Source organism: Carcharodon carcharias, chromosome 3 (assembly GCF_017639515.1).
Source record: "Carcharodon carcharias isolate sCarCar2 chromosome 3, sCarCar2.pri, whole genome shotgun sequence".
NCBI classification, from domain to species: domain Eukaryota; kingdom Metazoa; phylum Chordata; class Chondrichthyes; order Lamniformes; family Lamnidae; genus Carcharodon; species Carcharodon carcharias.
In genome coordinates, this window is record NC_054469.1 from 64,727,096 (window position 1) to 64,752,605 (window position 25,510).

Below are 25,510 nucleotides of genomic sequence, written 5' to 3' on the forward strand. Positions count from 1 at the left end.
ACAAGGTATTGGAGGTGTTGGCAGGCTTAAAAGTGGATAAATATCAAGGTCCAGATAATTTGTGTCCCAGACTGCCGAGGGAGACAAGGGAGGAGATCGCAGGGGCCCTGACCCAAGTTTTTAATTCCTCATTGGCCACGGGGGAGGTGCCAGAGGACTGGAGAACAGCTAATGTGGTTTCGCTATATAAGAGTTGTAGAGATAAGCCAGGGAGCTACAGGCCAGTGAGTCTCATGTCAGTGGTAGGGAATCTATTGGAGAAAGTTCTGAAGGGGAGTATCTATCTTCACTTGGAGAGGCAAGGTTTGATCAAGGATAGTCAGCATGGCTTTGTCAGAGGGAGGTCATGCCTAACAAATTTGATTGAATATTTTGAAGATGTAACCAGGTGTGTAGATGAGGATAGTGCAGTTGATGTAGCTTATATGGATTTCAGCAAAGCCTTTGACAAGGTCCCACATGGGAGACTTATAAAGAAGGCAAATGCACATGGGATACAGGGTATATCCCATGGTAATTTGATAAGGTGGATTCAAAATTGGCTTAGTTGTAGGAGGCAGAGGGTGATGACAGGAGGATGCTTTAGTGACTGGAAGCCAGTGTCTAGTGGCATACCACAGGGATCTGTGCTCGGTCCCCTATTATTTATCATTTATATAGACATAGATGATAATGTGGGGAGTAGGATTAGTAAGTTTGCAGATGACACAAAGATTGGTCGGGCGGTTAACAGTGAGGTTGAGTGTCTTGGGCTACAGGAAGATATAGACGGGATGGTCAAATGGGCAGATAAGTGACAGTTGGAATTTAACCCTGAAACGTGTGAGGTGATACACTTTGGAAGAGTAATTTGACAAGGAAATATTCAATAAATGGCATGACACTAGGAAGTTCTGAAGAACAAAGGGACCTTGGCGTGTGTGTCTATAGATATCTGAAGGCAGAGGGGCATGTTAGTGGGGTGGTGAAAAAGGCATATGGGACACTTGCCTTTATCAGTCGAGGCATAGATTACAAAAGTGGGAAGGTCATGTTGGTGTTGTACAGAACCTTAGTGAGACCACAGCTGGAGTACTGTGTGCAGTTCTGATCACCACATTATAGGAAGGATGTGATTGCACTGGAGGAGGTGCAGAGGAGATTTACCAGGATGTTGCCTGGGATGAAACACTTAAAGAGGTTGGATAAACTTGGGTTGTTTTCATTGGAGCAGAGAAGGCTGAGCCAGGACCTGATCGAGGTGTACAAGATTATGAGGGGCATGAACAGGGAGCAGCTGTTTCCCTTAGTTGAAGGGTCAGTCACAAGGGGGCATAAGTTCAAGGTGAGGGACAGGAGGTTTAGGGGGAATGTGAGGAAAAATTTTTACCCAGAGAGTGATGACAATCTGGAATGCACTGCCTGGGAGGGTGGTGGAGGCGGGTTGCATCACATCCTTTAAAAAGTACCTGGATTAGCATTTGGCACATCATAACATTTAAGGCTATGGGCCAAGTGCTGGTAAATGGGATTAGGTAGGTAGGTCAGGGGTTTCTCATGTGTCGGTGCAGACTCGGAGGGCCAAAGGGCCTCTTCTGCACTGTGATTGTGTGTGAAGAGAGGAACTCACAGTATTGGGGGTAATGTATTAGCATGGATTGAGGATCGGTTAACACACAGAAGACAGGGAGTCGGGATTAATGGGTCTTTTTCAGATTGGAAGGACGTAACAAGTGGAGTGCCACAAGGATCAGTCCTAGGGCCTCAATTATTTACTGTCTATAATAAAGTCTTGGAGGAGGGGGCAGAGTGTAATGTATCCAAATTTGCTGACGATACATAAATAGGCGGGAGGGCATGTTGTGATGAGGACATAAGGAATCTGCAAGGGGATATAGATAGGTTGAGTGAGTGGGCAAAAACTTGGCACAGATGGGGTTTCATGTAAGAAAGTGTGAAGGCATGCCCTTTGGTAGGAAGAATCAAAAGGCAGACTATTATTTAAATGGAGAGAGACTCCAAAAAAGTGCAGCACAGAGGGATCTGGGTATTCTTGTGCTTGAAACACAGAAAGTTAGCATTCAGGTGCAGCAAGTAATTAAAAAGGCAAGTGGAATTTTGGCCTGTATAGCTAGGCGGTTGGAGTTTAAACATAGGGAAGTCTTGTTACAACTGTACAGGGTGTTGGTGAGGCCACACAGTCATAGTCATAGAGTCATAGGATTATACAGCACAGAAACAGGCCCTTCAGCCCATTGTGTCCATGCCAGCCATCAAGCACCTATCTATTCTAATTCCATTTTCCAGCACTTGCCCCATTGCCCTGTATGCTATGGCATTTCAACTGCACTTAAATGTTGTAAGGGTTCCTGCCTCTACCACCCCCTCAGGCATTATGTTCCAGAATCCAACCACCCTCTGGTTTCCTCAAATCGCCTCTAAACCTCCTGCCCCTTACCTTAAATCTATGCCCCCAGGTTATTGACACCTCCACTAAGGGGAAAACCTTCCTATCTACCCTATCTATGCCCCTCATAATTTTGTATACCTCTATCAGATCCCCCTTCAGCCTCCTCTGTTTTCCCTAAGGAAAACAACCCTGGCCTATCCAGTCTCTCTTCATAGCTGAAACGTTCCAGCCCAGGCAACATCCTGGTGAATCTCCTCTGCACCTTCTCCAGTACGATCATATCCTTCCTATAGTGTAGCAACCAGAACTGCACAAAGTACTCCAGGTGTGGCCTAACTAGTGTTTTGTACAGCTCCAACATAACTTCCCTTCTCTTATATTCTATGCCTCAGCTAATAAAGGCAAGTATCCCACATGCCTTCTTAACCACCTTATCTACCTGTGCTGCTGCTTTCAGGGATCTTTGGACATGTACACCAAGGTCCCTCTGATCCTCTGCAATTCCTAGGTCCTACGATTCATTGTCTATTCCCTTGCCATGTTAGTCCTCCCAAAATGCATCAGTTCACACTTCTCAGGATTAAATTTCATTTGCCACTGCTCTGCCCATCTCACCAGCCCATCTACATCGTCCTGTAATCTAAGGCTTTCTTCCTCACTATTTACGACACTGCCAATTTTTCTGTCAGCTGCAAAGTCACTGATTGTAAAAGCAAAATACTGCGGATGCTGGAAATATGAAACAAAAATAAAAATAGTTGGAAAAACTCAGCAGGTTTGACAGCATCTGCGGAGAGGAACACAGTTAACGTTTCAAGTCCGTAAGACTCTTCATCAGAACTAAGGAAAAATAGAAAAGAGGTGAAATATAAGCTGGTTGAGGGGGGATGGAACAGGTAGAGCTGGATAGAGGGCCAGTGATAAGTGGAGGCAAAGAAGAGATTGACAAAGATGTCCTGCTTTCTACCCTTAGCATCACCATTAGCACATCCCATAATATCACCACCGTCAACACCCCTTTGTCCTTTTGTCTATGACATCTTTGGCAATCTCTTCATTGCCTCCACCTATCACTGGCCCTCTAGCCAGCTCTACCTGTCCCAACCCCCTCTACCAGCTTATATTTCACCTCTTTTCTATTTTTCCTTAGTTCTGATGAAGAGTCATACAGACTCGAAACATTAACTGTATTCTTCTCCACAGATGCTGTCAGACCAATTCATTGATCATACCTCCTATACACATCAAAATCATTAATGTACATTACAAACAGCAAGGGTCCCAGCACCAATCCCTGTGGTATGCCACTGATCACAGGCTTCCAATCGCAAAAACAACCTTCAACCATCACCCTCCGCCTCCTGCCACGAAGCCAATTTTTAGATCCAATTTGCCAAATTGCCCTGGACCCCATGGGCTCTTACCTTCTTGACCATTGATAGACATGATCTCCCCCTGACAAAGCTATGCTGACTATCCCTAATTAATCCCTGCCTCTACAAGTGGAGGTTAATCCTGTCCCTCAGAATTTTTTCCAATCGTTTCCCTACCACTGATGTTAGGCTCACTGGCCTGTAATTATCTGGTTTATCCCTACTATCCTTCTTGAATAATGGTACCACATTTGCTGTCCTCCAGTCCTCTGGCAACTCTCCTGTGGCCAGAGGCGATGTGAAAATTAGTGTCAGAGACCCTGCAATCTCCTCTCTTGCCTTACAAAGCAGCTTGGGATACAACTCATCTGAGCCAGGGGATTTTTCCACATTTAAGCACGCTAAAACCGCTTAAAACTTCCTCCCTTTCAATGCTAATTTGTTCAAGCATATCACAGACCCCCTCCCTGATTTCTGCACGTACATCGTCCTTCTCCAAAGTGAACACAGATGAACACCTACACCCTCCGGCTCCATGCACAGATTGCCACTTAGGTCCCTAAAGGGCCCTACTCTTTCCCTGGTTATCCTCTTGCCCTTAACATATTTATAAAATGCCTTGGGATTTTCCTTTATCTTGCCCGCCAGTGTTTTTTTTATGCTCCCTCTTCGCTCTTCTAATTACTTTTTTAAGTACCCCCTACACTTTCTATTCTCTTCTTGGGCTTCCGTTGTCTTCAGCCCTCTGTATCAGCCATAAGCCTCCTTTTTTCCCTTATCCAATCCTCTATATCTCTTGACATCCAGGATTCCCTGGACTTGTTGGTCCTACCCTTCACCTTTATGGGAACTCTCACTGTTTCCTTTTTGAACAACTCCCACTGGTCTGATGTAAACTTTCCTACAAGTAGCTGCTTCTAGTCTATTTTGGCCAGATCCTGTCTTATCATATTGAAATCAGCCTTCCTACAATTCAGGACCTTTATTTCTAATCCATCATTGTTCTTTTCCATAACTACCTTAAATCTTACAGAGTTATGGTCACTATCCCCGAAATGTTCCTCCACTGACACTTCTACCACTTGCCCAGCTTCATTTCCTAAGATTAGGTCTAGTACTGCCCTTCTCTTTTAGGACTTTCTACGTGCTGGCTCAAAAAGCTCTCCTGGATGCATTTCAAGAATTCTGCCCCTTCTAAGCCTTTCACATTAAGAATATCCCGGTTAATATTGGGGAAGGTGAAATCCTCTAATATTATTATCCTATTATTTTTTACACTTCTCTGAGATTTGCATACAAGTCTGCTCCTCTAGCTCCCCCTGCCTGTATGGAGGCCTATAGTACACTCCCAGAAAAGTGACTGCCCCCTTTTTGTTTTTAAGATCTACCCATATGGCCTCATTTGAGGAACCTTCTAAGATACCATCCCTCCTTACTGCAGTAATTGACTCCTTGATTAATAGTGCAATGCCACCTCCTCATTTACACCCCCACCTGCCACACTTGAAGATTCTGTACCCTGGAATATTGAGCTGCCAGTCCTGCCCTTCCTTCAGCCATGTCTCTGTGATAGCAACAATATTGTATTCCCATGTGTTAATCAACGCCCTCAATTCATCTGCCTTGGCAGACAGAGTTTAATGTAGGAAAGTGTGAGTTCATGCACTTTGGTAGGAAGAATCAAAAGCAGACTATTACTTGAAAGGAGAGAGACTCCAAAAAAGTGCTTGACCTGGCAGACACGCTAGAGGCCCAACTGCAATTATATCAATGTGGCTGCATCTGAACTGTCTCAGCTGCAGAGGAATGGTCACTTTACACAAGGTGTCCCTAATGCATGGCCGCTTCCCTCACCCACCTGCCCCCCACCCCGTATGTGTTTGTGCATTACCTTCAATCAAAGGGCAGCCCTTGCCCCCACATCACCCCCCTCACCCCCACCCCACCCCCCCAAAAGTCATCTCAACCGCAGGATAGCCGTTGCCCCCCCTCTCCAAGTCGCCTCACCCGGAGGGCAGCCCTTTATTTCCCCCATAACGCGCCTCAACCCCAGGGCAGCCCTTGTCACCCCACAAGTCACCTCAACTGCAGTGCAGCCCTTGCCCCTTCCCCCTCCCAACGCGCCTGAACCTTGAAGTCCAATAGCTGATCAGGACAACGTTACTGTGCACTCACCTCCAAGTTCCCCTCAAAGTGCAGCCCACCAAGTGCACACTTTTTATATGCTGTTGTGAAACACACTGGTGTGCAATCATGCCAATGTAGGCGGACAATCCAGCGGGTGGGGGGATGTACAGTTCAGGCTGGCTGGGCTTATAATGATATGCAGATATATTATAATGAGGTTCCAGATATCCGATGGCGGGAAACATGGCCCCCCCATTGGTAGGCGGAGCGGACGATCACAAACTGGTTTCACAATAACCGATATCATGAAACCAATTTTTGGTCTTCTCATTATATTGTCCATTTACACCACTGAACACAGCCAACGCCAGTGGGCACAGATGATTCCACCCTAAGTGTATAATATGAACTGAACATATTCTATTATATTCTGAGTCTGTTAAATTGTTCATTAATGTTGCTGAGATGGAGTATAACTTGAGAAAATGTTAACTATGGAGTAAAATACGGGAAAATCTGAACTTGTCCACTTCAATAAGAAGAATAGAAAAGCAGCATATTATTTAAATGGAGGGAGATTGCAGAACTCTGCAGTACAGAGGGATTTGGGTGTCCTGGTACATGAATCGCAACAAGTTAGTACGCAGATACAGCAAGTGATTAGGAAGACAAATGGAAAGTTGTTGTTTATTGCAAGGGAAATGGAATATAAAAGTAGGGATGTTTTGTCACAGTTGTACAGGACGTTGTTGACGTCGAGAGTGTTGTGCACAATTTTGATCTCCTTATTTAAAAAAGGACATAATTGCATTCAAAGCAGTTCAGAGATGGTTCACTTGACTGATTCCTGGGATGAGGGGGTTATTTTGTAAGGAAAGGTTGGACAGGTTGGTCCTTGGAGTTTAGAAGAATAAGAGGTGATCTTACTAAAACAAATAAGGTCCTGTGGGGACTTGACAGGGTGGATGCCGAAAGGATGTCTCTCCCACAAGGATAATAGAACTAGAGGACACAGTTTAAAAACAGGGGTCTCCCATTTAAGATGGAGATGAGAAGAAATTTTTCTCTCAGAGGGTCATAAGTCTGTGGAATTCTCTTCCCAAAGAGCAGTAGAGGCAGGGTCACTAGATATTTTTAAGGCAGAAGTAGATAGATTCTTGATTAACAAAGGAATCTGAGGGTATAGTGGGTAAACAGGAAAATGGAGTTGAGGCCACAATCAGATTAATCACGATTTTATTAAATGGCGGAGCTGGCTCAAGAGGCTGACCGGACTATTCCTGCCCCTAATTCATATGTTCGTATGTTAGGTATGTTTATAGACTGTTACAAGATTGTTGATTTTGAGACCAGTATATAATGTACAGAATTTCAAACACAATATTTTACTCCTTATAATTGCAGATTGTGGTTATGGTTGTTGGAGGCCAATTATCTCAGCCACAGAACATCACTGCAGGAGTTCCTCAGGATTGTGTCCTAGGCCCACCTACCTTCAGCTGTTTATCATTGATATTCCCTCTACCATAAAGTCAGAAATGGGACTATTTGCTGATGATTGCACATTGTTCAGTACCATTCACAACCCCTTGGATACTGAAGCAGTCTGTGTCCATATTCAGCAAGACTGGACAACACTCAGATTGATAAGTGACAAGTAACATTTGTGCCATTCAAGTGCCAGGCAATGACCATCTCCAATAAGAGAGAATCTAACCATTGTCCCTTGATATTCAATGCCATTGCCATCTCTGAATTCTAGACCATAAACATCCTGGGGGGTGGGGGGGGGGTTGCCATTGACCAAAAACTTAACCAGAGCAGTCATTTAAATATTGTGTCTATGACAGCAGGTCAGAGGCTAGGAATTCTGTGGCGATTAGCTCACCTCCTGACTCCCAAAGCCTGGATGCCATCTACAAGGCACAAGTTTTTTTATTTTCATTCATGGGATGTGGGCTTCGCTGGCTGGGCCAGCAATTATTACCCATCCCTAGTTTCCCTGGAGAAGGTGGTGGTGAGCTGCCTTCTTGAACCGCTGCAGTCCATGTGATGTAGGTACATCCACAGTACTGTCAGAGAGATCCAGCAACAGTGAAGGAACGGTCTTATATTTCCAAGCCAGGATGATGAGTGACTTAGATGGGAACTTCTAGGTGGTGGTGTTCCCATGTATCTGCTGCCCTTATCCTTCTAGATGGTAATGGTTGTGGGTTTGGAAGGTGCTGTTGAAGGAGCCTTGGTGAATTCCTGCAGTGTTATGGAATACTTACCATTTGCCTGAATGAGTGCAGCTGTAACAACACTGAAAACGTTCAACACTATCCAAGACAAAGTATCCTAGTTAACCAGCACCTCATACACGACCTTGAACATTCACTTCCTCCACCAACGGGTGCACAATGACAGCATGCTGTATCATCTACAAAATGCACTGCAGCCTTCAATAGCACTTTCCAAACCCATGACTTCTACCACCTAGAAGGACAATGGTAACATCACTATCTACAAGTTCCTCTCCAAGACACACACCATCCTGACTCGGAACTATATTGCCATTTCTTCACTGTCATTGGGTCAAAATCCTGGAACCCTCTCCCTAATGACACTGTCAGTGTAAGATAGACTGCAGTATTTCAAGAAGGCTGCTCACTACCACCTTCTGAATGGCAATTAGGGATAGGTAATAAATGCTGGCCTTGCCAGCAGCACTCACATCCCAAGGACAAATAAAAGATCCATTGAGGATAATGGCATTAGTTTAAATTCCCATGGGGCCTCTCCCAATCTCCTAACATAACAGTGGCAAAAGAATGGCAAAACTCCAGGAGAATTGGAAAAGTGGCCATGTTCAGCCATTTATGCTGTTTCTGTAGGGATTCCATTAATCTTCCACCAAGGTTACAGCGTGATATAATGCCCTTAGTGGAAAACCAGAGCTAATGAAAATATGTTTATGAAAATTTCCTGTTTAGTAGTTCTAGCTTAATCATGAATATGTTCTAAAAGAGGGAATCTTCACAAATGCTACACAAACCAAGAATTCTTACCTCAATTAAAGTAACATCTTAGAAACAATTTCTATCACTGTGCAACCTCTTGCATTGGTTGGCTTTTGTTCCTCTGTGATCAATAGTACATGCAATATTAATTCTCTAATGGTTATCCACCCAACAGGACTAACCTTCAATGGTCTCGGAAGAATTTGTGTTTCCACTATCAGCCTGACAAATATATCCCAGTTTCAGGGAACAAGCTTCAGTTTCCCACTTTGCTCCCATGGAAGGGTTCATAACCACGCATGTATAATCTGGTTCAGATGATGGATGTCCTTAAATTCACAAAGAAAAACAAAATCTGTAATAGCAACGAGTGAATTATTGAGATTCTAATTACAGCACTGCAAGTAATACGCAGGTAAGAGGCATTCAGTGAGTGAAGTGGTTCTGGGGCAATTTCACTGGAAACCAGTTTGAAATCAATAGTAAAGCACTTTGTGAATTTATAGTTGAAATGGCTTGTTCAAATAATGCATTCTACAAGTCAATCAGCATCTATGGAGAGAACAAACATATGAGCTGGATTTTGAGGTCAACGGCGAAGCAAAGGGTGCTCGCAGCGATCTTAGTCTCGCTGAGAGATATAGCTATTCCTCTGGTGAGAATTTTACCACTGCCACCATTCAATGGTTCGGCAACTGATTGCAGTGTTCAATACTGAGAATTCACAGCGTGGAGCAGTAGTTAAGTCATCGGGCTGTCCAAGCAGCCAGTCACATTAAAAGATTTTCACGGAGACACCCAAACAGGAAACTAAAAGCAATTCAATAAAATTACTTATAATAATTTTCACATAGAGCAAATTAGAGATTGGGATATACATATGCCAGATAGAAGCTAAAATATTCTGCAAAAACATTTTTTAAATTATTATTTTAAAAAATTGCTTAAAATTTACTCATTAACCATTTAACAGCACTCCATGAATATATACTTAACTTTTCAGGGCTAATTCTGTTGTTTACCAAATTTTATTAATCACATCGCTATCAAAACCCAATTACACCTGAACAAGACGTAAATTTTATATAGTTTCTGAGAGTAATATGGGGCGGGAAAGATAAAATTCATGCTGATTTCAATGATTGCCTACTCTGGAGGTAGGGCTCAGGGTCCACGCTAAGACTTGTGACGGAACCCTGAGTGATGGACGTCAGTAAAGTCCCGTCTATCACGATTTCCTTGTTTCCGTGGAAAAACTCAGCAGCTCTGGCAGCATCGGTGGAGAAGAGCACAGCTGATGTTTCGAGTCCTCATGGCCCTTCAACAGAACTAAGTAAAAATAGGAAAGGGGTGAAATATAAGCTGGCTTCGGGGGCGGATGTTGGGGTGGGGGGGTGGGGGAGGTGGTGGTGGTAGGTCAAGAAGAGCTAGGTAAGGGGCCAGTGATAGGTGGAGATAACCAAAAGATGTCACAGACAAAAGGACAAAGAGGTGTTGAAGGTGGTGATCTTATCTAAAGGAATGTGTTAATTAAGGGTAGAAAGCAGGACAAACAAGGTACAGATAGCCCTAGTAGGGGTGGGGTAGGTGAAGGAATACTAAAAGGCTAAAAGGTAGAGATAAAACAATGGATGGAAATACATTTAAAAATAATGGAAATAGGTGGGAAAAGAAAAATCTATATAAATTATTGGAATAAACAAAAAGGAGGGGGAAAAATGGAAAGGGTGTGGGGATGAAGGAGAGAGTTCATGATCTAAAATCGTTGAACTCAATATTCAGTCCGGAAGGCTGCAAAGTGCCTAGTCGGAAGATGAGGTGCTGTTCCTCCAGTTTGCGTTGAGCTTCACTGGAACAATGCAGCAAGCCAAGAACAGACATGTAGGCATGAGAGCAGGGTGGAGTGTTGAAATGGCAAGCGACAGGGAGGTCTGGGTAATGCTTGCAGAGAGATCGAAGGTGTTCTGCAAAGCGGTCACCCAGTCTACGTTTGGTCTCTCCAGTGTAGAGGAAACCACATTGGGAGCAACGAATGCAATTGACTAAGTTGAGGGAAGTGCAAGTGAAATGCTGCTTCACTTGAAAAGAGTGCTTGGGCCCTTGGATGGTGAGGAGAGGGGAAGTGAAGAGGCAGGTGTTGCATCTTCTGCGGTCGCATGGGAAGGTGCTGTGGGAGGGGGTTGAGGAGTAGGGGGTGATGGAGGAGTGGACCAGGGTGTCCCGGAGGGAACGGTCCCTACGGAATGCCGCCAGGGGGTGTGAAGGGAAGATGTGTTTGGTGGTGGCATCATGCTGGAGTTGGCGGAAATGGCAGAGGATGATCCTTTGAATGCAGAGGCTGGTGGGGTGATAAGTGAGTACAAGGGGGACCCTATCATGTTTCTGGGAGGGAGGAGAAGGTGTGACGGCAGATGCGTGGGACCATGTGAAAATGATGGAGGGGTGGAAATTGGAAGCAAAATTAATAAATTTTTCCAGGACATTAATTTTGCTTCCAATTTCCATCCCTCTGTCATTTTCACATGGTCCATCTCTGACACTTCCCTTCCCTTCCTTGATCTTTCTGTCTCAATTTCTGGTGATAAACTGTCCACCAATATCCATTACAAGCCTACCGACTCCCACAGCTACCTCGACTACAGCTCCTCACACCCCACTTTCTGTAAGGACTCCATCCCATTCTCTCAGTTCCTTCACCTCCGTCGCATCTGTTCTGATGATGCCACTTGCAAAAACAGTTCCTCTGACATGTCCTCCTTCTTCCTTAACTGAGGTTTTCCACCCACGGTGGTTGACAGGGCCCTCAACCGTGTCCAGCCCATCTCCCGCGCATCCGCCCCCACACCTTCTCCTCCCTCCCAGAAACATGATAGGGTCCCCTTTGTCCTCACTTATCACCCCACCAGCCTCCGCATTCAAAGGATCATCCTCTGTCATTTCTGCCAACTCCAGCATGATGCTACCACCAAACACATCTTCCCTTCACCCGCCCCCGGCAGAATTCCATAGGGATCGTTCCCTCCGTGACACCCTGGTCCACTCCTCCATCACCCCCTACTCCTCAATCCCCTCCCACGGCACCTTCCCATTCAACTGCAGAAGATGCAGCACCTGCCCCTTCACTTCCCCTCTCCTCACCGTCCAAGGGCCCAAACACTCTTTTCAAGTGAAGCAGCATTTCACTTGCACTTCCCTCAACTTAGTCTACTGCATTCATTGCTCCCAATGCAGTTTCCTCTACATTGGAGAGATCAAACGTAGACTGGGTGACCGCTTTGCAGAACACCTTCGATCTGTCCACAAGCATTACCCAGACCTCCCTGTCGCTTGCCATTTCAACACTCCACCCTGCTCTTATGCCCACCTGTCTGTTCTTGGCTTGCTGCATTGTTCCAGTGAAGCTCAACGCAAACTGGAGGAACAGCACCTCATCTTCCGACTAGGTACTTTACAGCCTTCCGGACTGAGTATTGAGTTCAACAATTTTAGATCATGAACTCTCTCCTCCATCCTCACCCCCTTTCCGTTTTTCCTCCTCCTTTTTGTTTTTTCCAATAATTTATATAGGTTTTTCTTTTCCCACCCATTTCCATTATTTTTAAATGTATTTCCATCCATTGTCCATTGTTTTATCTCTATCTTTTAGCCTTTTTAGTATTCCTTCACCCCACCCCACCCCCACTAGGGTTATCTGTACCTTGTTTGTCCTGCTTTCTTAATGTGCTTAATTAGCAAATTCCTTTAGATAAGATCACCACCTTCAACACCTTTGTCCTTCTGTCTGTGACATCTTTTGGTTATCTCCACCTATGACTGGCCCCTTTCCTAGTAGCTCTTCTTGTCCCAACACCCTCCCCCCACACCCCCCCCCACCCCCCCAAACCAGCTTATATTTCACCCCTTTCCTATTTTTACTAAGTTCTGTTGAAGGGTCATGAAGACTCAAAAAGTCAACTGTGCTCTTCTCCACCGATGCTGCCAGACCTGCTGAGTTTTTCCAGGTATTTCTGTTTTTGTTTTTGTTTTGGATTTCCAGCATCCGCAGTTCTTTGCTTTTATTCCTTGTTTCCATTCTCAGTTACCCATGCTTTGTACTTGCTACACCACATCATCCATTGCGTGAGCAATGTTTGTTTATCGGCGTTTGAAATGTCTGCATTTTGCAAAAGATCTTTAATTTTACAATAGTTGTTTGCAAATGTGCAAATCAGATCCGTCTGCCAATATAATTTTATAGCTTATTCCAGGTTAATTGATTTGGGAGAAGCAGTGAAACACAAGCTTAAACTATGAGAGAGTAGGAATAGGCTGGGTATTAGGTGACTTGTCTTTTCTCAAAGAGTAGTGAGGCTCTGGAATATAATACAGGCTGGTGTGGTAGTTGCTGACGTTCCGAATACTTTCAGAGGGAAACGCACAGAAATCACATAATACAGAATGTAACCAAAACAGAAAATGCTGGAAAAGCTCAGCAGGTCTAACAGCATCTGTGGAGAGAGAAACAGCTAACGTTTTGAGTCGGTATGACTTCCTCCTCTTTGCTTTTAGTTTAATATAGAATGTGAATGTCTTTATAAATCTTTGTAATCCTTGGTTCATGTGACTTCCTTGGATGGTTCAGTAACCTGAAGTGGGGGGGAGACAGGGGCAGTGGGGATCAGACAGGAATTTTCCAGGATATATTTTAACCCTTGTTGGTTCTGGGTTTTTCTCTTTTTCATTGACTGTGATTTTTAAATGGGTTGCAAATAAAATTGCCAGTGCTGGAAATCGGAAACAAAAAAGCAAAAATGTGAATGAAAACAGCAGGTCTAACAGCTTCAGTGAATAACACAGGTTATTGTGGAGTACTGTAACTGCCCAAACCAATGCTGCCCTCACATGGCTGGAACCTAATTGAATCCCATTCAAAAGCATGTCCCTCCTTTGCGATTTCGCCATTTGCGAGATTTCGTAGGAATGTAACCCCCGCAAATAGCGGGACTTAATTCTGCGCATGCCCAACTTCCTGAAGTTACAGTCAGTTTCAGAGGAATAATGGTGGAAATTTACCCTCAAACCCCAACCCGCACCCACCCCTTACCCCTTAAATTCCAGCCCCTTCTGTTCACCAAGGTTCACCCCTTGTCAGAACTCGGGAATATAAACTGATCTGTCTCTCCAAAAATGCTGCTAATCCGAAACAAAACTTGAGGTCCAATCAACATGGGGCAGAATCCCAATGGAACTGGGTGTAATTGTAAATGTGACATTTCTGCTCTCCAAGTGCAGGAATCCTAGGGCACATGCAATCAGCTCAAGAGGTGCATATCATTTTGTTTTTCAATTCTTCTGATACTGAAACATTCATTTTCCCATTCCTTACCAGGAGCCCAGTTCAAGTATCTGAAGGGACTTTGGTCACTCCATTGCCAGCCTTTTTCAACATCCAGGCTATTCAGCCCTATCCAAAGTGATGTCTTCATATTATTCACCAGTCCTAAATGAAAGAAAATTGCATTGTTTATAACTGTTACTCATAATACTTTCCTATTCATACGTGTTGGGACAAATGATATCCTGTTACAAGAGTCTTCAGAGATCAATATATTAGCCAGAGTAAGTACAATGACAGCCTAAAGAAGAAACTCTACCACTGAACCAGTTATCAAACCATGTGACAAGGTTACCTTCACATCCATATGCTTTTACTTTTGCTAATAATCTCCTGTATGGAACTTTATCAAAGGTAGTTTGGAAGTCCATATAGATAAACATGCATGGACACTCCCCTACATGTCCGTGACCTCCTCAGAAATTCAATCCAAATATGACACCTCATGCTCCCATCTGAACCTGAAAAGATTTATCGATCTTGCTTCCAATTTCCACCCCTCTCTCACCTTCACATGGTCCATCTCCAACACTTCCCTTCCTTGACGTCTCTGTCTCCATTTCTGATGATAGACTGTCCACCGAATCCCACAACTACCTTGGCTACAGCTCCTCACACCCTGCTTCCTGTAAGGGCTCCATCCCATTCTCTCAGTTCCTTTGCCTCCATTGCATCTGTTGCGATAATGCCACCTTCCAAAATGGCACTTCTGACATATCTTCCTTTTTCCTTAACTGAGGTTTCCCCCCACTGTGGTTGACAGGGCCCTCAACCGTGTCCAAGCCATCTCCCGCACCTCTGCCCTCATCTCTTCCCCTTCCTCCCAGAACCATGATAAGATTCTCCTTGTCCTCACTTTTCACCCTGCCAGCTTCCGCATTCAAAGGATCATCCTCCACCATTTCCACCAACTCCAGCATGATTCCATCACCAAACACATCTCACAGTGTTTCACTTGCATCTCCTTCAATTTGGTCTTCTGTATTCTCTGCTCCCAATGTGGTCTCCTCTATACTGGGGAGACTAAGCACAGACTGGGTGACCACTTTGTGGAATACCTTCGCTCAGTCTGCAAGCATGACCCCGACCTTCCTGTCGCTTTCCACTTCAACTCACTACCTTGCTCTCATGCCCACATGTCCATCCTTGGCTTGCTGCAATGTTCCAGTGAAGCCCAACGCAAACTGAAGAAATAGCATCTCATCTTCTGATTAGGCACTTTACAGCCTTCCAGCCTTAACATTGCGTTCAACAACTTTAGACCATGAACTCTCTCCTCCATCTTGACTCCGTCTTTAGTTCAATTTTATTAACTTGTTATTTTTATTTATTTTTCATTTTATTCTTTTACTTATTTGTTCGTTTTTTTAACAAATAACAGTTAAACAGTATAAAATCCATCATATCACATTTCTACTTCCCTTTAGCTCTGAAGAAGAGTCACATGGACTCAAAATGTTAACTCTTGTTTTTCTCTCCATAAATGCTGCCAGACCTGCTGAGATTTTTTCAGCATTTTCTGTTTTTATTTCAAATATGACCTAGTCGTCCAATCTATGCTGACCCTCTTTGACGAGTTCACGTGTGTCCAATAGGTCTAATCTACACAATGCCCTGCAGCAACTCACCAAGATTAGATTGATAACAGCTACCTTGTGAGCGATCCTTATAACGGAGAAGGAAAAGAGAAGCTATGTTATGAAGTCTGGAATTTTTTGGTTGTGATGTTTTGATACTGAGAAACATCCAGTGGAAGCATAGGGCCATACCAACAGTCAGCAATTTATAGGGTTTTTCTACCCATTATCCTCAGCTCACCAACAAAAACAAATCAAGGCGTCAAAATCAATTAACATACTTTCAAATCCACAATCTAAATTAGAGAGTTAAAGTATCTAGAATAATAGAGGCACAAAGTCCTACCTCATTAAAACCATGTCCAATGTCTATATGAAAATTGTAGTGAAGCCATGTGGCAGGATTCACCCACAGGCTTCTGAACACACAGGGGGTCCCAAACCCACATTTGTTAGCAGTTGGACTGGCTCAGCAATCAAGGAGAGAAAGCGGGAATATGGTGTTGACATAGAGGATCAGCCATGATCATATTGAATGACGGAGCAGGCTCGAAGGGCTGAATGGCCTATTCCTGCTCCTAGTTTCCATGTTTCTTGGAGATAGCCTCCTAATTGACAGCCCCCAAGGTGCTCTGAAGCCTCAGCAGCCCCACCAGGAGAGGTGGATGCTGCTGGCAGATTGTACACTGTAAGCATGCCTCAATATGGAAGTGATCTCAGGTAAGTAAGAAATTCAGAGGGGCAATAGTAGTAGGCCCCTTGGAGTGGAGGAAAAACCCCTCCAGTGGAATGGCTTAGGCCACAGGGGAGGCCTTTCATGCCAGCAGCCCCATCATTCAGGCATGGAGCCTTTGGCTCCAAAGGATCCCGTAGCCTGTCACCTACATTGGTCTGGTGGCCTCTGGATGTGGGGTTGGAGCCACTCCGCCATGGCAAAATGCCAGAGAGGCTGCAAAATCACCCTTAACCAGTAATTGGTTGCCAATCTCATTGCAGCAGGTAGCCGATCTGATCCCCAGCCTGCACCGCGACAGTTTGCCGGTGGCAGGAATGCATTGGGGAGCCATTCCAATGCAGCTTTCCCCTATAAAGGTGCCCTACATTTCTCAAGACATAAATAACTTGGGTATAGTAGAGGGTAGAAAGCAGAAGAAAGCATATAGCTAAAAAAAAATGTACTGGAGTCAGAAGTAGGTCATGTTGGGCTTGGACATCAAAGTCATTTGGTTTGAGAACCGAAGATCACTGACAAGATTGCAAGTGCAAGCTCATAAACAATAATTTTATGCTTTGATAAATTCATACATTGATCATTATAGAATGAGAATATTAGAATATTTTAAAGAAAGTCATATCACTGAATTTGTATGATGGTTAGAGATAAATGGAAGAGTATTGTCTACATTTCTCACTGTTCCTGAATCACATTGCCATGAAAAAGGACACAATGGTGGAATGAGAGCTTCCCAGAACTTCACCAACTAATCATAGACATGTTGAACTGTTTAAAAAAGCGCTGTTTTTTTAAAAAAAAAACAAGATAAGACACTGATCAAAAGATGACTGGTACTGTAAAGTGAGCACTTTCCTGGAATGGAATGTACTGCAGACCGGACCTGTGATGTTGCATGGAATTTTGCAGTGGGGTGGGGTGTCAAAACCCACTTCAAATTGAGACGCTTGAAAGGAAAGCATAAAAAATGCAAAGTGTAGGACTTTAATCCATTGTAATTCAGTAAAGACAATGGAAACTGCCACTCAGCTAGCTACACCCTACCAGACATTCAAAACCCCTGTGGAGTACGAGATAACCCCCATCTCCTCTTGATCTATATCTCAAAATGTGTCCAAACATTTTTGAGATTTTAGACCAAAATGAAATTGTATACAGGACATGCCAAATTGAATTCCATTCTGGGAATACACATAGATGAGTTTAAAAACTGGCTCTGAAAAAACAGAGAAGCAAGGAAGCAAGCAGGAAGGAAGATAAAGACAATCACCCCTGCAGAAGTAAGTCAGCCATCTCTCTCTCTCTCTCTCTGGAAACCATCAAAGGTTGTCTTCTTCAGCAGATTGCAAAACTGAACAAAGCCAACTCCAGAGTTCAACCAAAATCACCTAACTTAATGGTTGTAATGTTCCACAAGCTACGCCTCACGGACAATCTCATATATTCTTTTAACTTCTATTTGTCAGTTTGTGTGTGCATGTGTGTATGGGGCGTCCTATATTATTTGACCTCAGGTTTAGTAACTAAAAGGCGTGCTCTTTCTTTGACTCAAAAACCTGGTTTGATTGGCTCCTTGTTAAAAAGTAAATATAATTGGGGCTGAATTTGCACCTTGGCGTGTGGACACGTTCGACATGCACAAGCATGAAATAGCGCGCAATGACGTCAGGCGAGCACCCGAAGTCATCGCATACTTGCACGATATTTCAGTCAATGAACATGTGCAGGAGTTGGTAGCGCACCTACCGACAATTAAGAGGGCTCTTAAGCCCATTAATTCATTAATTAAATAGAATTTTAACCTGCCTGTCCAACCTTACAGTTGGCGTGTGGGAAAAAAGGCCAAGCGGCCTTTGGATTTTTGAAGAAACCTCATCGATGGGCGGGATGAGGTTTCCAATGTTAATTAAAAATAGAATAAAAATGTTGAAATCTCATTTCTAACATGTCCCTGCTCATATGACAAGAGTCATATGATGGGATTTGTTTTCCTTAATTTTACCATCTTTATTCGTAAAGTTGGTGCTCTATGCCATCAGGAAGCTTTCTGTAAGTGCACCCATGTGCATGCGTTGGCCTCAGCACTTGCCCACCTCCCACCTGACCCAGGCAGTGCTGCGTGTTTCAGCCATTAGTTGGTCAGCCAGCATGAAATCGCGGTCGAGGCCCAATCGCGGGGGCAGACCGTTGCGTGACCACTCCTGGGCCTATCCACCACGTCCACCCGAAGAGAGGAAAAATCCTCCTCTTGGTCTAGAAAAGGTATCCACGGGAGAAAGAATTTTAAACAAACCTTTGTTGCAACCAAACCGAGGGGGTTGAATACAAGGGCAGCCAGCTCATTCCTCCTCATCCTTTTTTTCATTCATTCAAAGGATGTGGGCTTCGCTGGCTGGGCCAACGTTTATTACCCATCCCTAATTGCCCTTGAGAAGGTGGTGGTGAGCTGCCTTCTTGAACCACTGCAGTCCATGTGGCATAGGTACACCCATAGTGCTGTTAGGGAGGGAATTCCCGGGTTTTGACCCAGCGAGAGTGAAGGAATGGTGATATATTTCCAAGTCAGGGTAGTGTGTGGTTTGGAGGGGAACTTCCAGATGGTGGTGTTCCCATCTATCTGCTGCCCTTGCCCTTCGAGATGGTAGTGGTCGTGCTTTTGGAAGGTGCTGTCGAAGGAGCCTTGGTGAATTCCTGCAATGTGTCTTGTAGATGGTACACACTGCTGCCACTGTGCATCAGTGGTGGAGGGAAGGAATGTTTGTGGATGTGGTGCCAATCAAGTGGGTTGCTTTGTCCTGGACGGTGTCAAGCTCCTTGAGTGTTGTGGGAGCTGCACTCATCCAGGCAAGTGGGGAGTATTCCATCGCACTCCTAACTTGTGCCTTGTAGATGGTGGAGAGGCTTTGGGGAGTCAGGGGGTGAGTTCCTCGTTGCACGATTCCAAGCCTCTGACCTGCTGTAGTGGCCACAGTATTTATATGCCTAGTCCAGTTCAGTTTCTGGTCAATGGTAACCCCTAGGATGTTGATAGTGGGGATTCAGTATTGGTAATGCCATTGAACATCAAGCGGTGATGTTTGGATTCTCTCTTGTTGGAGATGGTCATTGCCTGATACATCTGTGGCACAAATGTTACTTGCCACTTGTCAGCCCAAGCCTGGATGTTGCCCAAGTCTTGCTGCATTTGGACATGGACTGCTTCAGTATCTGAGTCGTTGCAAATGGTGCTGAACATTGTGCAATCATTAGCGAACATCCCCACTTCTGACCCTATGATTGAAGGAAGGTCATTGATGAAGCAGCTGAAGATGGTTAGGCCGAGGGCTCTACCCTGAGTCCTGCAGTGGTGTCCTGGAGCTGAGATGACTGACCTCCAACAGCCTCAACCATCTTTCTTTGTGCTAGATATGACTACAACCAGTGGAGAGTCTTTGCCCCTGATTCCCATTGACTCCAGTTTTGCTAGGGCCCCTTAATGCCACACTCTGTCAAATGCTGCCTTGATGTCAAGGGCAGTCACTCTCGCCTCACCTCTGGAGTTCAGCTCTTTTGAACAGGCTTGAACCAAAGCTAAATGAGGTCAGGAGTGAGTGGCCTGGCAGAACCCAAACTGGGCATCAGTAAGCGGGTTATTGCTAAGGAAGTGTTGCTTCATAGCACTGTTGATGACTCCTTCCATTACTTTACTGATGATGGAGCATAGACTGATGGGGCAGTAGTTGGCCAGGTTGGATTTGTCCTGCTTTTAGTGTTCAGGATATACCAGGGCAATTTTCCACATAGCCAGGTAGATGCCAGTGTTGTAGCTGTAGAGTTTGGTTAGGGGCACGGCAAGTTCTGGAGCACAAGTCATCAGTACTATTGCTGGACTATTGTCAGGGCCCATAGCCTTTGCAGCATCCAGTACCTTCAGCCATTTCTTGATATCATGTGGAGTGAGTCAAATTGGCTGAAGACTGGCATCTGTGATCGGGGGACCTCCAGAGGAGGCCATGATGGATCATCCATTTGGCACTTCTGGCTGAAGATTGTTGCAAATGCTTCAGCCTTATATTTTGCACTGATGTGCTAGGCTCCTCCATCATTGAGAATGGGGATATTTGTTGAGCCTCCTCCTCCAGTGAGTTGTTTAATTGTCCCCCACCATTCACGACTGGATGTGGCAGGACTGCAGAACTTAGATCTAATCTGTTGTTTGTGGGATCGCTTAGCTCCGTCTATCACTTGCTGCTTATCCTGTTTGGTAAGTAGTCCTATGTTAAGCTTCACCAGGTTGACACTTCATTTTTAGGAATGCGTGGTGCTGCTCCTGGCATGCCCTCCTGCATTCTTCATTGAACCAGGGTTGATCCCCTGGCTTGATGGTAATGGTAGAGTGGGGGATATGCTGGGCCATGAGGTTACAGATTGTGTTTGAGTACAATTCTGCTGCTGCTGATGGCCCTCAGCCACTCATGGTTGCCCAGTCTTGAGTTGCTAGGTTGTGACAAATTGAAATCAAATAAATGCTCCAAAACAAGTATATGACTGATTTGGGAAATATAATATATTACTTGTAACCAAACATAGCATTATATACACTACTGGCAGGACCAGATGTGGTTGGATGTATTTTCTTCTTCTGGCATTGCTACATGGGGAAGAGAGATTAGAAAGGATTTTGGAGCAGCAGAGTTCATATGAAACCCAGAGTAGAAGGAGGGATATGGAACATTTTGTGATTATAGTTCTCTGGTAGGTAGGGTACAAAAGTCTGACAAGGAAGGGATAATGATAAAGGTAATCATGAGTCTGCAGTTGGTGCCAGCTCTACTACTTCCCCATTCTAGAGCACCCTTCACAACAAAGGTGAGGGTGTAGGGCTTTGGGAATGCATTCTTGTAACCTTGTTTGTCTTTAGATTCCCGTCCTGAGACATTGTAATCAACAATCTCACCTAGGCTTCCGTATCTTCCAGGATGGTCTTCATGGCCTAAAATACACCCATTGTCACTGAACATTTCTGCTGTTATGGGACTTGGGAGTGGCAATAAAGATGTGTATAAGTCTGACTGAAAGAAGGAAAGTGTTAGCTATCAGATGGAGGGTCTAGAGACCTAGATCATGGGGGTTCAGTCTTCAGCCAAAAAATATCATGGAAGCATACACCTTAAATATTGGCATTGGAGATGGTTTCCATGAATGTGGCTGTTGAAACATAATAATGAATGTTTTAGAAGCCATGCTAGCTGCAACAGATCAATAATGTTAATAACTTGCTAGGTATGAGTAATGGGGTCTTTGTTTTGCTTGACAATAACATTTTAAAAACATTTTTATATCTGCAATAACTTGTTACCTGAGAGATATGTCTGTGTGTGTAGCTCTGTCACACTCAGAAGGTCTGAATTTTGTTGCTGACAACTTCTTCTTGCTTCGTGCCATGTTAGAGCTGAATTATAGTTGATTTGGTAGCAGTTGCCTGTTAAAGGATCTTTATTCCATGAAGTACCACACTTACTGGCTGTAAGAACAGACAGGTGTTACTGGTAAATCTATCTTATCTCTAGGAATATTTAATTCCTCTAATGTAAAAAAAATCTGCTTCTCCTGGTTACGTACTACATTCAACTATATATCGGGTCCATGTGTTCAAAATCATTGTTTATTGTTTTTCCAGCATGCTCATGACTTATTAAAAACAGTGTTTGAAATGTAACCTTTAACCATTTTTTAAAGTTATGGTGGTTTACAACTCTGGCGCCATAAATGTTAGTTGTATTCATGTAAGTACCTATAAGTAATATGAAAATGAAAGCTTTCCCTACACGTGTCCATTGGATTCTAGTTCACTACTCAGCTGTTTGTACAACTACAACATAAACCAAGCAAGCGGTGATGGGGGATGCTAAAAGGTTTTATGAGAGGCTTCCAGCTATGAAAAGCTTCATTCAGAAATTAATGAGAACATGCTAGAAAAATACTAGAATGGAGCATGCAGATTTTCTCTACGGATAGCCAAGAACTTGTGTTTTTGGTTTTGCGGAGGCAAGGAAGAAAATAATGCACAACAGAGTGAACAGAGACCGACATGTAAGATGTAATCTTTGTGCAAATCGTAATGGTGTCTCTTCCTCTTCCTGTCTCCAAACAACTGAAACTGCTCTGATCCTAAAAGGGAGGAAAGCTGGGCCAAAGATTAAGAAAGAAAGGAAACTGAAATTTCTAAGAGCAACTTGCAAAGTGCCAAGTATTGTAAACAGGAAAATAAAGTGATTGCAATATGCAATTAGCTATCAGCACTAAATGTCAGTGAACAAACGATTTATGTAGGTTTGCAGATTTAAAATCTGTTATTATTATCTTAATAACATTAAGATTAACATTGTAACATTGCATAGACAACATGACAAAATATTTTCACGAGTATTCTAGATCAGCATAATATTTTCAAGTTGTTGATTCCATCAAATTGGTACTATTACTTGGATACTTAACATAAAATGACAAAATGGTAAAAAAAATGACGAAGTTGCTGTTATGATTTTTGAGCTGAACCAGATATTTCTCACTCTCAGCAACAAGGCCCAATCCTGTAAATTAACCTTCATTCCCCAGCAACTCAAGCGTGGCTGGTGGGATAGAGCCTCTTCTCTGGTCAGCATCTCCCCAATAATCTTGGGCAGAATTTTGCCCTTGATGGGCAGGCGGGCCCCACTGGCTCAGCAACAGGCGGACAGCCAATCGCCACCGCCGAAACGGGCCCCACCACCATTTTGAGTGGGCAGGACAATTAAGGTCCACCCAGTGGGCCACCCAACGGGAAGCGCTATGCGCTCCTGTGCAGGGGTGGAGGATTCCCCAACTGTCAGAGTGCGCTCTTTCGCGCATACATGTGAAAGAGCGCACATCTCCCTGAGACTAAGTGCTGCCTCAGGGAGAGCGCTGACAGTTTTTGAAAGTTGAAAAATAGAAAAATAAAAAAATTATTAACATGCCCCCCTCATGTGACAATGTCACACGTGATGGGACATGTTAATAAATATCACATGAACGTTATTAAAGTTTTTAAAAACAGACATGAAACCTCATCCCGCTTGGATTGGCAGAGCCTTTAATTGGCTTAATTATCCTGTCAATGACCTCAACTGGCCATTGACAGTTCGGCGGGCGGACAGCTGATCGCGCTGTGCTCCTGCCTTCCTGAATATTTAAATAGGGCGGGATGACGTCAGGGGTTCCCGTGTCATTTTCGTGTTAGCGAGCAGGCCCCGCCCCCAGCTCACTGACAGAAAAATTCTGCCCCTTGTCTTTTTTATTTGCTTTGCTTGAAACTCCCTCTAATTATTCAAATTTCTGAATCCTTTCAGTTAATTTATTACAGCAGGACAGTTGGAACCAGTGTCAAATGGAACCTGCATTCTGAAAACCATGAGCGTCCACAGTAAGCTGGTTGACCACTGAAGTGGCCCAGCAAGCCATTCAGCTGTATCAAACCACTACAAGCCTACAAAAAGAAATAAAACTGATGGACCACCTGGCATCAACCTAGGCACCGGAAATGACCATGGAAAACCCACCCATGTCTTCCCTGCAAAGTCCTCCTTTCTAACATCTGTGCCAAAATTGGGAGAGCTATCCCACAGACATGCATGTGTATGCCCCATCCGACCAGCAGGACAGACTGACTAGAGGCAGCAGCACAGTGGTATAGAATCAGGAGGGGGTTGCCCTCAGAGTCCTCAACATTGACTTCCGACCCCATGAACTGTCATGGCATCAAGTCAAACATGGGCAAGGAAACCTGCTGATTAGCACTTACAGTCACCATCCCCCCAGCCCCATTCCCTCCCCACCCCCATTAGCTGATGAATCAGTATGCTTCAATGTTGAGGAAGCATTGAGGGTGGCAAGGGTACAGAATATACTCTGGGTGAGAGAATTCAATATCCACCACCACAAGTCACTCAGTAGCACCATTACTGACCGAACAGGATGTGTCCTAAAGGGCATAGCTGCTCAAACAGGGCTGTGGCAGGATGTGAAGGAACCAACAAGAGGGAAAACCTACTTGACCATATCTCACCAATCTACCTGTTGAGGATGCATCTTTCCATGACAGTATTGGTAGGAATGACCACCACACTGTCCTTGTGGAGACAAAGTCTCATCTTCACATTGAGGATACGCTCCATTGAATGTGACACTACCACCATGCTAAATGAGATAGATTTTGAACAGACCTAGCAACTCAAAGCTGGGCATCCATAAGGCGCTTTAGGACATCAACAGCAGCAGAATTGTACTCAACCACAATCTGTAACCTCATGGTCTGGCAAATACCCCAATCTACCATTACCATCAAGCTGTGAGAACAACCCAGGCTCAAGGGGAAGTGAAGGGTAGCATGACAGGAGCAGCACCAGGCATACCTAAAAATGAGGTGCCAACCTGGTGAAGCTATAACACAAGACTACTTGCATGCCAACTAGCACAAGCAGCAAGTGATAGGCAGAGCTTAGCAATCCCATAACCAACAGATCAGATCAAGCTCTGCAGTCCTGCCACATCCAGTTGTGAATGGTGATGGACAATTAAACAACTCACTGGAGAAGGATGCTTCACAAATGTCCCCGTCCTCAATGATGGAGAAGCCCAGCACATCAGTACAAAGGACAAGGCAGAAGCATTTACAACCTTCTTGAGTTAGAATTGCTGAGTGGATGATCCACCTTGGCCTCCTCCTGAGGTCCCCAGCATCACAGATGCCAGCCTTCAGCTAATTTGATTCACTCCACGTGATATCAAGGAATAGCTGAAGGCACTTGATACTGCAAAGGCTATTGGCCCTAACAATATTCTGGCAATACTACTCAAGACTTGTGCCCCAGAACTTGTCACACCTACAGCCAAACTGTTCCAGTACAGCTGCAACACTGGCATCTACCCAGCTATG

The 25,510-nt window shown here is 44.3% G+C and overlaps 1 protein-coding gene across 1 annotated transcript in view; it reads right to left on the reverse strand.

Annotated features, from left to right (window-relative positions):
- Window positions 1-25,510, reverse strand: part of mrc1a (mannose receptor, C type 1a) — a 202,376-nt gene that overhangs the window by 116,372 nt on the left and 60,494 nt on the right. Inside the window, exons 4-6 of the mRNA XM_041184946.1 lie at window positions 21,914-22,078; window positions 14,257-14,370; window positions 9,074-9,220 (exon numbers count right to left, since the gene is read on the reverse strand). Of these exons, the coding sequence (XP_041040880.1) occupies window positions 9,074-9,220; window positions 14,257-14,370; window positions 21,914-22,078 (426 nt within the window). The remainder of the gene's footprint in view (window positions 1-9,073; window positions 9,221-14,256; window positions 14,371-21,913; window positions 22,079-25,510) is intronic.